We start from the raw sequence: 16,417 nt of genomic DNA, 5'->3' as shown, positions 1-16,417 counted from the left end.
AGATTCTAACACTGATGCAAAGGACACCAGAGCAGGAAAAACAACAAAACAAAGTTGAACAAAAGCATTTGTTGATTTGATGTGGAAACCCATAAATACTGTTACTGATTCATTAACAAAACGTGCTAAATGTTGAAACTCCTCCTCCTCCTCCTCCTCTTCTCCTCTCCTCAGTGTCTTTATAAGCTTCAGTGTCTCTCCTCCTCACACTCCAACCCTGCTCACCTCTCAGCTGGACAGTAAGGGACGTTTACACCACACACTGACAACATGCTGGGGACCCTCTGCACTCTCATCACTGCTCTAACATGTAAGGAGGCTGACTTACTGCAGCTTTGACCTCATGTTGGATTCATCAGTCTGTGTGTTTCTCTTGACTCCATGTCATCTTGTTGTTTCCAGGTGTGAGTGGTGTGATACTGGTGACACAGAAGCCTCCTGTTGTGACAGTGAGGAAAGGAGAGACAGCCACCATGGACTGTAACCTGGGGACTGTTACTGATGAATCAGCTCGCTGGTACAAACAGATTCCTGGAGGAGTTCCTCAGTATGTTCTGAGAAATTATCACGGCTGGAGCTCTCCAAACTATGGCTCTGGTTTCTCCTCTCCAAAGTTCACTTCTACTCATCAGTCAAGATCAGATTATCGTTTGATCATCAACAATGTGGAGGAGGGAGACTCAGCAGTCTATTACTGTAAAACATGGGACAGCTCTGCTAAGGAGTACGTATCACAGTGATTTACACTGTGACAAAAACCTCCTCACTAATACTTCTGCTTTTTCAGTCTCTGACACATTTTGACTGGCAGTGAAGCCACCAGTCAATGCTTCTCTAACTTCCACACATATATATTAAAAACTTTATTTTTAAAACTTCTGAACCCAATAATCGATTCTCAAATAAATCTACAGAACTGTCTTCATAGTAGTTGTGTATTATCCACACAAGTCAAGTCATGATCTATTAAACTGTACATTTTTGACAGTACATCTGAATGCCTCTTGCTCTTGATCAGACAAGATGGAAAATATAAAGTCTACAACAGCTGCCATGTTGCTGATGAAAATTCCCAAAAAGGTTATTATCCTTCATGGTTCACATGCAGAGTGATAATTATAATTACACTTACAGTAATTAATAATCCAACTGCACTATTTCAACTCCCTCAGTTGGCCAAAGTTCATCCTGCAGATGAGAGCTGCAAGAATAACAAGTCTGTTGAAGTCAAGATAAAACACAACTGAAAGAAAACCTAAATTGACCTGCTATCATATCATCCATTCCCAGATTACTGATGTGTTTCCAAGAAATTAATCACATGAATCATTGTTAATATGCAGCATGATCTCTTGGTGAGAGGACAATTCAGAAACTTGATGAAAATGACATAAGTAATAAACAGTTATGTTTACCAATTATTAAACACTGTCTACTGAACATACTGGTATATTTTACTTTGAGAAGACATGAACCTTGAAATCAATGAAGATATGTAAAGCATGTGATCATTATTATTGAATTTCTTACAAATGAAATTTTATCACCAACGGGCCTCAGATGACCAAATACAATAAAATACAAACTGAATAAAGAAATATTGAGTGTTGAAACTCAGGTCTGCTTTTGTTAAAATGTTACTTTATCAGTGTTTAGGAACAACATGAGACTGATGGAGTGAATGAGATGTTGACAGTGAAAGTTGGTCTCAACAGCATGTTTCAGTTCCACTCCCCTCATTAGTGAGAGTCAGGAGGTTTTTGTACGGCCATGTATACAAACTGAATCACTGTGGTATTCGGACAAGGAACCAAGCTGATTGTGACAAGTAAGTGCTTTTTATTTACTAGAAAAAACAGGAAAATCAATATTTTTCGAGCAAATATTACAAGTATTACACTTAGATTTTTATTTTTATTTTTATTGTATGATCGATTTTTCATGCAGTTGTTACATCAGCATTGAAACAACAGCAAACAGACAATTGACTGTTCACACATGATTTTAATATCTGAAATGTTTTCAATACAATCGTCAACGGTTTTATTTATTTATTTTATTGGAATTTTAAAAATTTGCTTTTTTAAAACAATATTTTCACCAAGTGAATTCATTTTGATCGGATATTTATTTTTTAGAGAATAACAAATAATTCCACCTTTTATCAGTAATTACTAACAGTATTAATACAGTGAAATGTTAACCTTGAAACGTTACAAAATAACTTTAGATCAATAAGGCAGAGTGATGACTGTATATTTGACCTTTCTGAAAATAAATATTATTTGAATAGAGAATTAAGTGATACCTGCTGTAATTTAACACAATGACTATTAACATCACATGAAATTGAGTTGCTTTGTTTGCATGTGATTTTATTGGTGAAATGTAATGTGTTTATAATAAGTCTTTTACATTTTTGAAATGATTAAAAATGAACGTGTGTTATTAAGTAAACTTTTAGGAGATTGAGAACTATTTTTTGGGTCAGATTATTTTATTAAATGTCTTAACAAACTCCTCCTTCATCCAATACTGTGTAATAGTGTTTTCTATGACTCCAGTTCTCCGTCTTTGATAAAGGTCCTGTGTGTGTTTTCAGGCTCCAGCCTCCCTCGTCCTGTCCTGACTCTCTTCCCTCCGTCCAGTGCTGAGCTCCAGTCCAACAAAGCCTCTCTGGTCTGTCTGTCCAGTCAGTCTGTGCCTTTTGCAGATGTGAGCTGGTTGGTTGGTGGGAGTCCAGTGAGCAGTGGGATCTCTACCAGCACCGCTGTTCACAAACCAGACCAGACTTTCCAAATCAGCAGCTATCTGTCCGTCCAGACGTCAGACTGGAACATGGATAAGGTTTACACATGTAAAGTGTCTTTGGGCTCCCAGACTTCAGAGGAAAACATCAAAAAGTCAGACTGTCCCACTGAACAATAGTAGAGGAGCACAATGACCATTTACAACCTGCTTCTTTACTCTTTGTGCTGTTTGCTCATTACAGAGTTGACATGTTAGAAAACATGTGTCTGCATGCTTGTAATAAATGTTGTGACAGTTAGGTGGCACTTTTGTATCAGCTTTGCTGCTTGTTCCAAGAATCATTCAATCATAAAAAAAATACAAATAAAAACTCAACACTCAAACAAGTGTTTGTATTTGTTCTCATTAAAACATAATTTAAAACAATCATGTTCTACAAATTCTGCTTTTTTTACTGTTATTTTTATAATTTCTGTGTTAAATTTGCTGAACCTTCAGATAATCCAGATAAAAAAATTCTAGATTTCTGTTTAATTCTTAAGGAAATATTTATATTTGTATTCATAAAGTTATTAAAGTGTTAATTTGCTATAAAGCACAACAGAGAGATTAAAACATGAGCAAATGAAACTGAGTTTTCATCCTCTGTCAGTGAAGCATCACCTCTCTTCCTTCCCAGGATGCACCTGCAGGCCTCACCTCTTTATTTATAGCTCCATGTAAATGAAGAGGTCAAGTGTCAGCTCAGTAAAATCAGAAGGAACTGTCTCTGACTGGAAACACACTGATAGTTGAATTATTTTCATTTGGTCAATCATAGAAGGTTTACTGCTTATTTGTGTGAAATGTGTAGATGTCTGCAGAGATAAAGCTGATATCCTGCACTAGATGTCTGTTGATGAATGATGAAAAACTTGAAAAGAAAGTTTTTATCCAAAGCCACAAAAGTGGATGAATTAAAGAAATTTCCCTCCAAAGAAAATCAAATAAAAATGTGACACCATGCAGATCTAAACAAAGCTCCTCCTCCTGTCAGTCCCTCTCAGTTTCACTGTCGTATTAAATTGCTCCTCCAGCACCTCCTCTCCTCATCCTCCAAACCCTCGAATCTGTCAGCAGATTAGATTAGAAGCTCACTTTCCAAGTTCCAAAGCCATTCTCAGCACTCTGACAACATGCTGGGGACCCTCTGCACTCTCATCACTGCTCTAACATGTAAGGAGGCTGACTTACTGCAGCTTTGACCTCATGTTGGATTCATCAGTCTGTGTGTTTCTCTTGACTCCATGTCATCTTGTTGTTTCCAGGTGTGAGTGGTGTGACGCTGGTGACACAGAAGCCTCCTGTTGTGACAGTGAGGAAAGGAGAGACAGCCACCATGGACTGTAACCTGGGGACTTATACTTCCAATTCTGCTAACTGGTACAAACAGATTCCTGGAGGAGTTCCTCAGCATGTTCTGAGAAATTATCACGGCTGGAGCTCTGTACGTTATGGCTCTGGTTTCTCCTCTCCAAAGTTCACTTCTACTCATCAGTCAAGATCAGATTATCGTTTGATCATCAACAATGTGGAGGAGGGAGACTCAGCAGTCTATTACTGTCAAACATGGGACAGCTCTGCTGACGAGGGAGTATCACAGTGATTTACACTGTGACAAAAACCTCCTCACTAATACTTCTGCTTTTTCAGTCTCTGACACATCTGAGCCATCAACAAACACTGTGTGCAGTAGATCGTGTTCACTGTGTGTTCACTACAGTAACATTTTCCAAACATCAAAATCCTGCTTTTGTACATAAATCTAAAAAAATATATCTTAAATTGCTCTTTGCAGACTTTTTTAATCAAACTGAAAAAAATAAGCAGGACACCAGGAAATGTTCCCACCTTCATACATAATATCTGATATACTGTCATATAATACATGTTTTTTCTTGTCGTGTCACTTAAAATGTTACAAAATTTATGGACACCTAAAATGTACTAGGCAGACATTTTTTTAGGTTTATTAGTAGTGATGATTATGAAAGTTTCAGATGATGTCAATGTGACAGTCATCTCATCATTTTTCATTAAGCAGATCCCAAAGGAATCTGCTTCACAATGATAAATAATAAACAAATAATAACAATAAACATGTATATCTAACTTTCAACAGGTCTGGTCAAATACTATTTAAAATGTTTAAATATTTTTTCTGAACAATTTGGAAGGATAGCAAACATGTTGCAATATTTAGAACAATAACAACACTTTAATGAAAGAATATTTTTATACTCTGCTAAGAACGCGGTTTACTACATAAAGTACAACTCAGTGAAAACTTATGAACACACACATTTTTTCAAAATTATTTTGATATCAGGAGTTGAATAAATCAAAATCACATAAAATCATCAACGGCTATCAAATATGTAATTGCTGAATGGCAACAGTGTTGAAACTCCTCCTCCTCCTCCTCCTCCTCTTCTCCTCTCCTCAGTGTCTTTATAAGCTTCAGTGTCTCTCCTCCTCACACTCCAACCCTGCTCACCTCTCAGCTGGACAGTAAGGGACGTTTACACCACACACTGACAACATGCTGGGGACCCTCTGCACTCTCATCACTGCTCTAACATGTAAGGAGGCTGACTTACTGCAGCTTTGACCTCATGTTGGATTCCTCAGTCTGTGTGTTTCTCTTGACTCCATGTCATCTTGTTGTTTCCAGGTGTGAGTGGTGTGACGCTGGTGACACAGAAGCCTCCTGTTGTGTCAGTGAGGAAAGGAGAGACAGCCACCATGGACTGTAACTCTGCTATAGATGGACCTCGTTGGTACAAACAGATTCCTGGAGGAGTTCCTCAGTTTATACTGAATTATTTTCACAGCTTTAGCTCTCCCCAGTATGGCTCTGGTTTCTCTTCTCCCAAATTCACACCTACTTATCAGTCAACAGTAGATTATCGTTTGACTATCGCCAATGTGGAGGAGGGAGACTCAGCAGTCTATTACTGTGCTACATGGGACAGCTCTGCTAAGGAGGTAGCATCACAGTGATTTACACTGTGACAAAAACCTCCTCACTAATACTTCTGCTTTTTCAGTCTCTGACACTTGTCAGCAGATGACGGTGCCAAAAAAACACACTCTGTTACATTATATATATTTATATATATATATATATATATATATATATATGTGTGTGTGTTTGTGTGTGTGTGCGTGTGTGTGTGTGTGTGTGTGTGTGTGTGTATATATATATATATATATATATACACACAGATATATATAAACATATCATGTAAGAGATTCTTCTCATTGCCTTTAGAGCACATATTTTCCACAAAGGAACCTTTTACTCATGTATTTTTCTCTGTTTGTTGACAGATGTTGATGCAGTGATCGTGCTGACTCAGACGCCTGCTGTCCACACAGTTTCTACAGGAGAAGAGGTTGTTCTCAAATGCAATGTTGAGAAGCATTATTCGAATAGTGTCAGTTGGTATAAACAGGTTCCTGGTGAAGCTCCTCAGTATGTTCTTGGATTGAACTATTTCCAAAGTTCACAAAGCTTTGGATCAGCATTCTCCTCAGATCGATTCAACTCTAAACATAAAACATAGATTTCCAGTTCATCATATATATACATATCACTGTAAAACATGGGACAACTCTGCTAAGGAAGACATATCACAGTGATTCATACTGTGACAAAAACCTTCGTCAGAGACTCACTACAGATTTTATGAATTCTGACCAAAATCAATGAATTCAGTACAATAAAGGAGTCCAAAATCACAAGAGTGTTTGAAACACAACCAGCTGTGTTTTATAAAATAATACAGCTGATGTAGTGAATGAGATGTTGACAGTGAAAGTTGGTCTCAACAGCTTGTTTCAGTTCCACTCCCCTCATTAGTGAGAGTCAGGAGGTTTTTGTACGGCCATGTTTACAAACTGAATCACTGTGGTATTCGGACAAGGAACCAAGCTGATTGTGACAAGTAAGTGCTTTTTAACTGATCATAAAACAGGATAGATTTTCTGTTTCCGATATATATTTAGAGAAATTAATAAATTCATATGTTGCTTACAGTTGAAAAAATCTTTACATGTTCTGTAAATAATAGATGGATTTATTTTTTACATCTGTTTTGATACCAGGCTGTGTTTGAAGGCAATGGATCAATCTGAAAATTATAACTATTCTAAATATTTTCTACAGATTTATATGATGGTTGAGGAATATTTAATAGTTGTGCAACACTTGTTCCTTTTTATTTTTATTACGTATGACAAGTTTTTACTTTATAAAACTCAATGTTAAATATTCCATCAGTAGGTGTTTATGCTGTGATAAGAATAATAAATCACTGTGTTTATAATAAATATTTATTCATATTTTATCATTAGGTATAATTTTGAATTTACCTGAATATTACTGTTGTTGTGTGGAAGGATTTTTTTAATGTTAGTTAGACAGACAGCACTTCATTTCTCACAGTGGTTGAACAGCACTTTTATGACACAGAATGTGACTGTATGCATTATTTTGCAACTTAGAAAGTAAAATAAACTAAACACAAAATTTAAAACGATGTATTTTTCCTTGTCAAAAAGAACACTAATTTTATTTTAGATGATGATTTCTAAATATTTATTGCTGATAAAACATTTTTTTAAATATATTTTGTATTGCCAACAAAACTAATGGACAAATCTGTGACTATAAAGATTTGCATGAATGATTTTCTTCCTAGTTATTTGATAAAGGTCCTGTGTGTGTTTTCAGGCTCCAGCCTCCCTCGTCCTGTCCTGACTCTCTTCCCTCCGTCCAGTGCTGAGCTCCAGTCCAACAAAGCCTCTCTGGTCTGTCTGTCCATTTTACCCAGAGAGTCTAAGGGTTTTGCAGATGTGAGCTGGTTGGTTGGTGGGAGTCCAGTGAGCAGTGGGATCTCTACCAGCACCGCTGTTCACAAACCAGACCAGACTTTCCAAATCAGCAGCTATCTGTCCGTCCAGACGTCAGACTGGAACATGGATAAGGTTTACACATGTAAAGTGTCTTTGGGCTCCCAGACTTCAGAGGAAAACATCAAAAAGTCAGACTGTCCCACTGAACAATAGTAGAGGAGCACAATGACCATTTACAACCTGCTTCTTTACTCTTTGTGCTGTTTGCTCATTACAGAGTTGACATGTTAGAAAACATGTGTCTGCATGCTTGTAATAAATGTTGTGACAGTTAGGTGGCACTTTTGTATCAGCTTTGCTGCTTGTTGCAAGAATCATTCAATCATGAAAAAAATACAAATAAAAACTCAACACTCAAACAAGTGTTTGTATTCATTTTTTCTAATTTAAACATCATTTAAAATAATCATGTTCTACAAAATCTACTTTTATCATTGTTATTATTATAATCCCTCTGTTAATTTCACTAAACCTTCAGATTATCCAGGAAAAAGATATATATATATTTCTGTTTAATTCTTACGGAAATATGTATATTTGTATTCAGAAAGTTATTAAAGTGTTAATTTGCTATAAAAGCACAACAGAGAGATTAAAACATGAGCAAATGAAACTGAGTTTTCATCCTCTGTCAGTGAAGCATCACCTCTCTTCCTTCCCAGGATGCACCTGCAGGCCTCACCTCTTTATTTATAGCTCCATGTAAATGAAGAGGTCAAGGGTCAGCTCAGTAAAATCAGAAGGAACTGTCTCTGACTGGAAACACACTGATAGTTGAATTATTTCCATTTGGTCAATCATAGAAGGTTTACTGCTTATTTGTGTGAAATGTGTAGATGTCTGCAGAGATAAAGCTGATATCCTGCACTAGATGTCTGTTGATGACTGATGAAAAACTTGAAAAGAAAGTTTTTATCCAAAGCCACAATAGTGGATGAATTAAAGAAATTTCCCTCCAAAGAAAATCAAATACAAATGTGACACCATGCAGATCTAAACAAAGCTCCTCCTCCTGTCAGTCCCTCTCAGTTTCACTGTTGTATTAAATTGCTCCTCCAGCACCTCCTCTCCTCATCCTCCAAACCCTCGAATCTGTCAGCAGATTAGATTAGAAGCTCACTTTCCAAGTTCCAAAGCCATTCTCAGCACTCTGACAACATGCTGGGGACCCTCTGCACTCTCATCACTGCTCTAACATGTAAGGAGGCTGACTTACTGCAGCTTTGACCTCATGTTGGATTCATCAGTCTGTGTGTTTCTCTTGACTCCATGTCATCTTGTTGTTTCCAGGTGTGAGTGGTGTGACGCTGGTGACACAGAAGCCTCCTGTTGTGACAGTGAGGAAAGGAGAGACAGCCACCATGGACTGTAACCTGGGGACTGTTACTAACAGTCCTGCTAACTGGTACAAACAGATTCCTGGAGGAGTTCCTCAGTATGTTCTGAGATTTTATCATGGCTGGAGCTCTGTATACTATGGTTCTGGTTTCTCCTCTCCAAAGTTCACTTCTACTCATCAGTCAACATCAGATTATCGTTTGATCATCAACAATGTGGAGGAGGGAGACTCAGCAGTCTATTACTGTCACACATGGGACAGCTCTGCTAAGGAGCACGTATCACAGTGATTTACACTGTGACAAAAACCTCCTCACTAATACTTCTGCTTTTTCAGTCTCTGACACATCTTGACTGGCAGTGAAGCCACCAGTCAATGCTTTCTCTAACTTACACACATATACATATTAAAATAGTATTTTCAAAAATTGAAACCCTGTGAATGAATTATCACATAAATCCTGAGCACTTTCCCAATGGAAGATGTCCATTAAACATACAAGTTTATTTAAGTTATGATTCTTACTCTGATGGAAATATCATTGTTGTCTATTGTTACTCATCAAAAAAAGATTTAAACAGTAAAAAGTGTAAAACAGCTTTTTGTCCCAGAGTTTCATAAATCCTTCTTAAAACAAATAATCTTGTGCATATGTAGTGATAATTACTAAAATTACATTTGCAGTGAATATTAACCCATCTGTATTATTTCAATTTCCTAAATACGCACAAAGTTCATCTGATAGACTAAAGTAGCAATATCCAAAAAAGAAATAAGCGAAGAAAATGTGTCACTGACATGTTAACATTTAACCTAATTTTAAATATTAATAATGTTAATAAATGAATCACAGGAGTCAAGAGGACATTTCAGTAAACTGATCAAACTGAGAAAAAAAAGAACAATATTTACTGCACTACTGTGGAACATGAATCTGGAGACCAATAAAAATATATTAGCATGTGATCATATTTATTACTTAGATATGTATTTAATTTCCTTTCATTTCTACCATTCCTTAGATTCTAACACTGATGCAAAGGACACCAGAGCAGGAAAAACAACAAAACAAAGTTGAACAAAAGCATTTGTTGATTTGATGTGGAAACCCATAAATACTGTTACTGATTCATTAACAAAACGTGCTAAATGTTGAAACTCCTCCTCCTCCTCCTCTTCTCCTCTCCTCAGTGTCTTTATAAGCTTCAGTGTCTCTCCTCCTCACACTCCAACCCTGCTCACCTCTCAGCTGGACAGTAAGGGACGTTTACACCACACACTGACAACATGCTGGGGACCCTCTGCACTCTCATCACTGCTCTAACATGTAAGGAGGCTGACTTACTGCAGCTTTGACCTCATGTTGGATTCATCAGTCTGTGTGTTTCTCTTGACTCCATGTCATCTTGTTGTTTCCAGGTGTGAGTGGTGTGACGCTGGTGACACAGAAGCCTCCTGTTGTGACAGTGAGGAAAGGAGAGACAGCCACCATGGACTGTAACCTGGGGACTGTTACGGGCAGTTATGCTCGCTGGTACAAACAGATTCCTGGAGGAGTTCCTCAGTATGTCCTGAGATTTTATCACTCTAACAGCTCTCCAACCTATGGCTCTGGTTTCTCTTCTCCAAAGTTCACTTCTACTCATCAGTCAACAGTAGATTATCGTTTGATCATCAACAATGTGGAGGAGGGAGACTCAGCAGTCTATTACTGTCACACATGGGACAGCTCTGCTAAGGAGAACGTATCACAGTGATTTACACTGTGACAAAAACCTCCTCACTAAAACTTCTGCTTTTTCAGTCTCTGACACATCTTGACTGGCAGTGAAACCACCAGTCAATGCTTTCTCTAACTTCCACACTTATATATATTAAAGTAGTATTTGGTTGAAACCCTGTAATTGTCTTCTCACATAAATCCTGAGCACTTTGTCAGTGAAAGCTGTTTATGAAACACGCAATATTATGCAAGTAAATTCAAGTTATGTTTCTTATATTGATGGAAAAATCATTGTTGTCTCTTGTTACTCACCACAAAAGATTTAATGTGTAGAACGTGTGTATCAGCTTCTTGTCCCAGAGTTTTATGAATCCTTTTTAAGAGAAATGAACTGGTGCATTTGCAGTGATAATTACTGGAATGACATTTGGAGTGAATATTCATTCATCTGCATTATTCAATTTCCTTAATACGCACAAAGTTCATCTGACAAACGAAAGTATCAATACCCAAAAAAGGAAAAAGCTCTGAAAATATGTCACTGACATGTTAACATTTAATCTACATTTAAATATCAATAACGTTCATAAATGAATCAAAGGATTCAAGAGGAAATTTCAGTAAAATGATCAAACTCAGAAACTGATGACGGAGCCACAAAACCACACTCTGTTACATTATATATATATATATATATATATATATATATATATATATATATATATATATATATATATATATATATATATGTATATATTTACATTCAAGTTTTTCACTTTCATTCGATTTCTACCTGAACTTTACAAACTATATCTGCAATTTGAACATTTGCCTAATTAAAGCACCACCTTTATTCCTGATATGTGAGACTGTCAATAAACAGTTGTTATAGGTTGCTGTGTGTTGCCTAATAACATATTTTAGTGATAGAAAGTTTACAGAAGCTGTTCTGAATTCCCATAATGTGATAAAGACGTCTGAGACACTCAGGTGGTAATGACTGTTACACTTCCAGATGAAGTAAATCTGACAGTAATCTGACTACATGAATCATGCTTCATAAGGCAGAGCCCAAAGTAAACTGCTTCACAGCGCTTCAACAGCCAAACACTTTATTAATGTGAAGCTAAAACATGAACAGTTAAACTCACTACATTAACCTACATACAGACCATGTAGATAGAGAGTTTTTCATCAGTTTTTAATAGTTTCAGTCAGAATAATTTGGATCAATAGCACACATGATTGCTTGCTGAAATGAATATTTAGAATAAACCCTTGTAAAACATACTTACTGTATAAACCAGCTGCAATAAATCCATCATGTGGTCTATATGATGACTTAAAGAATACTCTGGAAAGATACGTAGAAAGGAATCTGATATCACCAGCAGAGTCGATAAAACTCACACAAAAATGACCAACAGCTATCAAATACATTTTCAGACACATTCTATAAGATATAGAAGTTTTCAAATAATGTTTAATCAGAAATGATTTAATCTAATACTGCAGTGGTTTTATGAATGAAAACTGTTGAAACTCCTCCTCCTCCTCCTCTTCTCCTCTCCTCAGTGTCTTTATAAGCTTCAGTGTCTCTCCTCCTCACACTCCAACCCTGCTCACCTCTCAGCTGGACAGTAAGGGACGTTTACACCACACACTGACAACATGCTGGGGACCCTCTGCACTCTCATCACTGCTCTAACATGTAAGGAGGCTGACTTACTGCAGCTTTGACCTCATGTTGGATTCATCAGTCTGTGTGTTTCTCTTGACTCCATGTCATCTTGTTGTTTCCAGGTGTGAGTGGTGTGACGCTGGTGACACAGAAGCCTCCTGTTGTGTCAGTGAGGAAAGGAGAGACAGCCACCATGGACTGTAACCTGGGGACTGTTGATGATGCTTCAGCTGGCTGGTACAAACAGATTCCTGGAGGAGTTCCTCAGTTTATAATAGATTTCATGCTGGGAAGCACTCCAGACTATGGCTCTGGTTTCTCCGCTCCAAAGTTCACTTCTACTCATCAGTCAGCATCAGATTATCGTTTGATCATCAACAATGTGGAGGAGGGAGACTCAGCAGTCTATTACTGTCAAACGTATGACACCTCTGCTAACGAGGGAGTATCACAGTGATTTACACTGTGACAAAAACCTCCTCACTAATACTTCTGCTTTTTCAGTCTCTGACACATCTTGACTGGCAGTGAAGCCACCAGTCAATGCTTCTCCAACTTCCACACATATATATTAAAAACAATTTTTTTAAAAACTTCTGAACCCAATAATCGATTCTCAAATAAATCTACAGAACTGTCTTCATAGCAGTTGTGTATTATCCACTTCAGTTCACTTCTACTCATCAGTCAGCATCAGATTATCGTTTGATCATCAACAATGTGGAGGAGGGAGACTCAGCAGTCTATTACTGTGAAACATGGGACGACTCTGCTGAGGAGCGCGTATCACAGTGATTTACACTGTGACAAAAACCTCCTCACTAATACTTCTGCTTTTTCAATCTCTGACACATCTTAACTGGGAATCAAGTAAACAGTTGTAGCTTTCTCTAATTTCCATGCAAATATGTTAAATATATATTTTTTAAATTCTGAACCCAATAATCGATTTCACATAAATCTGCAGAACTGTCTTAGTAGTAGTTGTACATTGTTCAAACAAGTCAAGTCATGATCTATTAAACTGTAAACATTTTATAGTAAATATCTCTTGCTGCTCTTTACACAATATTGAAACTATAGAGGGTCTATAACAACTACTATGTTGCTGATGTAAATTCCCAGGAGGTTATTGATCGTGAATGTTACCATGCAGAGTGATTATTATAATTACACTTACAGTAAATAATAATCCAACTGCACTATTTCAACTCCCTCAGTTGGCCAAAGTTCATCCTGCAGATGAGAGCTGCAAGAACAACAAGTCTGTTGAAGTCAAGATAAAACACAACTGAATGAAAACCTAAATTGACCTGCTATCATATCATCCATTCCCAGATTACTGATGTGTTTCCAACAAATTAATCACATGAATCATTATTAATATGCAGCATGCTCTCTTGGTGAGAGGACAATTCAGAAAAGTGATAAAACTGACATAAGTAATAAACAGTTATGTTTACCAATTATTAAACACTGTCTACTGAACATACTGTAAAATATTACCTTGAGAAAACATGAACCTTGAAATCAATGAAGATATTTGAAGCATGTGATCATAATTGTTTAATTTCTTACAAATGAATGAGGAAAGCAATTTACTACCACCGCGGAAATTTTAACACCAACAAACCTCAAATGACAAAATACAATAAAATACAAACTGAATGAAAAAATATTGAGTGTTGAAACTCAGGTCAGCTTTTGTTAAAATGTTATTCTATCAGTGTTTAGGAACAACATGAGACTGATGGAGTGAATGAGATGTTGACAGTGAAAGTTGGTCTCAACAGCATGTTTCAGTTCCACTCCCCTCATTAGTGAGAGTCAGGAGGTTTTTGTACGGCCATGTATACAAACTGAATCACTGTGGTATTCGGACAAGGAACCAAGCTGATTGTGACAAGTAAGTGCTTTTTAACTGATCATAAAACAGGATAGGTTTTCTGTTTCCGATATATATTTAGAGAAATTAGTCAAATTATATTGCTAATAGTTGGAAAAACTTTACATGTTCTGTAAATAATAGATAGGATTTATTTCTTACATCTGCTTTGATACCAGGCTGTGTGTTTGAAGGCAATGGATCAATCTGAAAATTATAACAATATTTTAAAGATTTTCTACAGATTTATATGAAGGTTGAAGAATATTTAACTGTTATGCAACACTTGTTCCTTTTTATTTTCATTAAGTATGACAAGTTTTAACATTGTCAAGCTCAATGTTAAATATTCCATCAGTAGGTGTTTATGCTGTGATAATATTTATTTACTAATCTTATCATGTTTGAAATGACCTGAATATTACTGTTGCTGTGTGAAAGTTTTTTTTTTTAATTTTTATGCTTATTAGAATGACAAAAAGCATTTTGTATGACACAGAAGGTGACTTTATGAATTAGTTTGCATTTTAAAAAGTATCATGAACTAATCAGAATATTTAGAATTTAATGAGTTGTTTTAAAATGGAACACTGCTTTTATTTTAGATGATGATTTCTAAATATTTATTGCTGATATATATAAATTTTTAAAAATATATTTTGTTTTGCCAGTAAAACTAACGCGTTAATCTGTGACTGTAAAGATTTGTATGAATGATTTTCTTCCTAGTTATTTGATAAAGGTCCTGTGTGTGTTTTCAGGCTCCAGCCTCCCTCGTCCTGTCCTGACTCTCTTCCCTCCGTCCAGTGCTGAGCTCCAGTCCAACAAAGCCTCTCTGGTCTGTCTGTCCAGTCAGTCTGTGCCTTTTGCAGATGTGAGCTGGTTGGTTGGTGGGAGTCCAGTGAGCAGTGGGATCTCTACCAGCACCGCTGTTCACAAACCAGACCAGACTTTCCAAATCAGCAGCTATCTGTCCGTCCAGACGTCAGACTGGAACATGGATAAGGTTTACACATGTAAAGTGTCTTTGGGCTCCCAGACTTCAGAGGAAAACATCAAAAAGTCAGACTGTCCCAATGAACAATAGTAGAGGAGCACAATGACCATTTACAACCTGCTTCTTTACTCTTTGTGCTGTTTGCTCATTACAGAGTTGACATGTTAGAAAACATGTGTCTGCATGCTTGTAATAAATGTTGTGACAGTTAGGTGGCACTTTTGTATCAGCTTTGCTGCTTGTTCCAAGAAACATTCAATCATAAAAAATACAAATAAAAACTCAATACTCAACAAGTGTTTGAATTTATTTGTTCTCATTAAAACATCATTTAAAACAATCGTGTTACCCAAAATCTACTTTTATTATTGTTATTATTATAATCCCTGTGTTAATTTAACTGAAACTTCAGATAATCCAGGAAAAAGATATCTAGATTTCTGTTTAATTCTTACTGACACATGGATATTTGTATTCATAAAGTTATTAAAGTGTTATTTTGCTATAAAGCACATCAGAGAGATTAAAACATGAGCAAATGAAACTGAGTTTTCATCCTCTGTCAGTGAAGCATCACCTCTCTTCCTTCCCAGGATGCACCTGCAGGCCTCACCTCTTTATTTATAGCTCCATGTAAATGAAGAGGTCAAGTGTCAGCTCAGTAAAATCAGAAGGAACTGTCTCTGACTGGAAACACACTGATAGTTGAACTATTTTCATTTGGAAAATGGTTTACTCCTTATTTGTTGAAAATGTGTAGATGTCTGCAGAGATAAAGCTGATATCCTGCACTAGATGTCTGTTGATGACTGATGAAAAACTTGAAAATAAAGTTTTTATCTAAAGCCACAAAAGTGGATGAATTAAAGAAATTTCCGTCCAAAAGAAAATCAAATATAAATGTGACACCATGCAGATCTAAACAAAGCTCCTCCTCCTGTCAGTCCCTCTCAGTTTCACTGTTGTATTAAGTTGCTCCTCCAGCACCTCCTCTCCTCATCCTCAAAACCCTCGAATCTGTCAGCAGATTAGATTAGAAGCTCACTTTCCAAGTTACAAAGCCATTCTCAGCACTCTGACAA

At 36.7% G+C, this 16,417-nt stretch overlaps 3 protein-coding genes and 2 gene segments (V, D, J or C); all 5 read left to right on the top strand.

Moving 5' to 3' along the window:
- Positions 1-270: 270 nt before the first annotated feature.
- LOC131984006 (immunoglobulin lambda-1 light chain-like) lies at positions 271-3,140 on the top strand. The gene is made up of 4 exons (XM_059348859.1): positions 271-310; positions 403-724; positions 1,791-1,828; positions 2,603-3,140. The coding sequence occupies exons 1-4, from the start codon at positions 271-273 to the stop codon at positions 2,926-2,928; spliced, it is 726 nt and encodes a 241-aa protein (XP_059204842.1). The 3' UTR covers positions 2,929-3,140.
- A 786-nt stretch (positions 3,141-3,926) lies between these two features.
- On the top strand, positions 3,927-4,589 carry LOC131983620 (immunoglobulin lambda variable 3-21-like). The segment is given in 2 exon segments: positions 3,927-3,966; positions 4,059-4,589. Coding segments are annotated over 2 exon segments (378 nt in total).
- A 743-nt stretch (positions 4,590-5,332) lies between these two features.
- LOC131983619 (immunoglobulin lambda-1 light chain-like) lies at positions 5,333-8,053 on the top strand. The gene is made up of 4 exons (XM_059348375.1): positions 5,333-5,372; positions 5,465-5,778; positions 6,704-6,740; positions 7,529-8,053. The coding sequence occupies exons 1-4, from the start codon at positions 5,333-5,335 to the stop codon at positions 7,861-7,863; spliced, it is 726 nt and encodes a 241-aa protein (XP_059204358.1). The 3' UTR covers positions 7,864-8,053.
- Positions 8,054-8,868: 815 nt separating this feature from the next.
- On the top strand, positions 8,869-9,338 carry LOC131983419 (immunoglobulin lambda variable 3-21-like). The segment is given in 2 exon segments: positions 8,869-8,908; positions 9,001-9,338. Coding segments are annotated over 2 exon segments (378 nt in total).
- Positions 9,339-10,336: 998 nt separating this feature from the next.
- On the top strand, positions 10,337-15,618 carry LOC131983639 (immunoglobulin lambda-1 light chain-like). The gene is made up of 4 exons (XM_059348401.1): positions 10,337-10,376; positions 10,469-10,794; positions 14,326-14,359; positions 15,100-15,618. Exons 1-4 carry the CDS (start codon positions 10,337-10,339, stop codon positions 15,423-15,425), a joined length of 726 nt encoding a protein of 241 aa, XP_059204384.1. The 3' UTR covers positions 15,426-15,618.
- Positions 15,619-16,417: the final 799 nt, after the last annotated feature.

Source organism: Centropristis striata, chromosome 13 (genome assembly GCF_030273125.1).
Source record: "Centropristis striata isolate RG_2023a ecotype Rhode Island chromosome 13, C.striata_1.0, whole genome shotgun sequence".
NCBI lineage: Eukaryota > Metazoa > Chordata > Actinopteri > Perciformes > Serranidae > Centropristis > Centropristis striata.
Note: the sequence above shows the minus strand (reverse complement) of the source record. Positions and strands in the feature narration are given on the sequence as shown.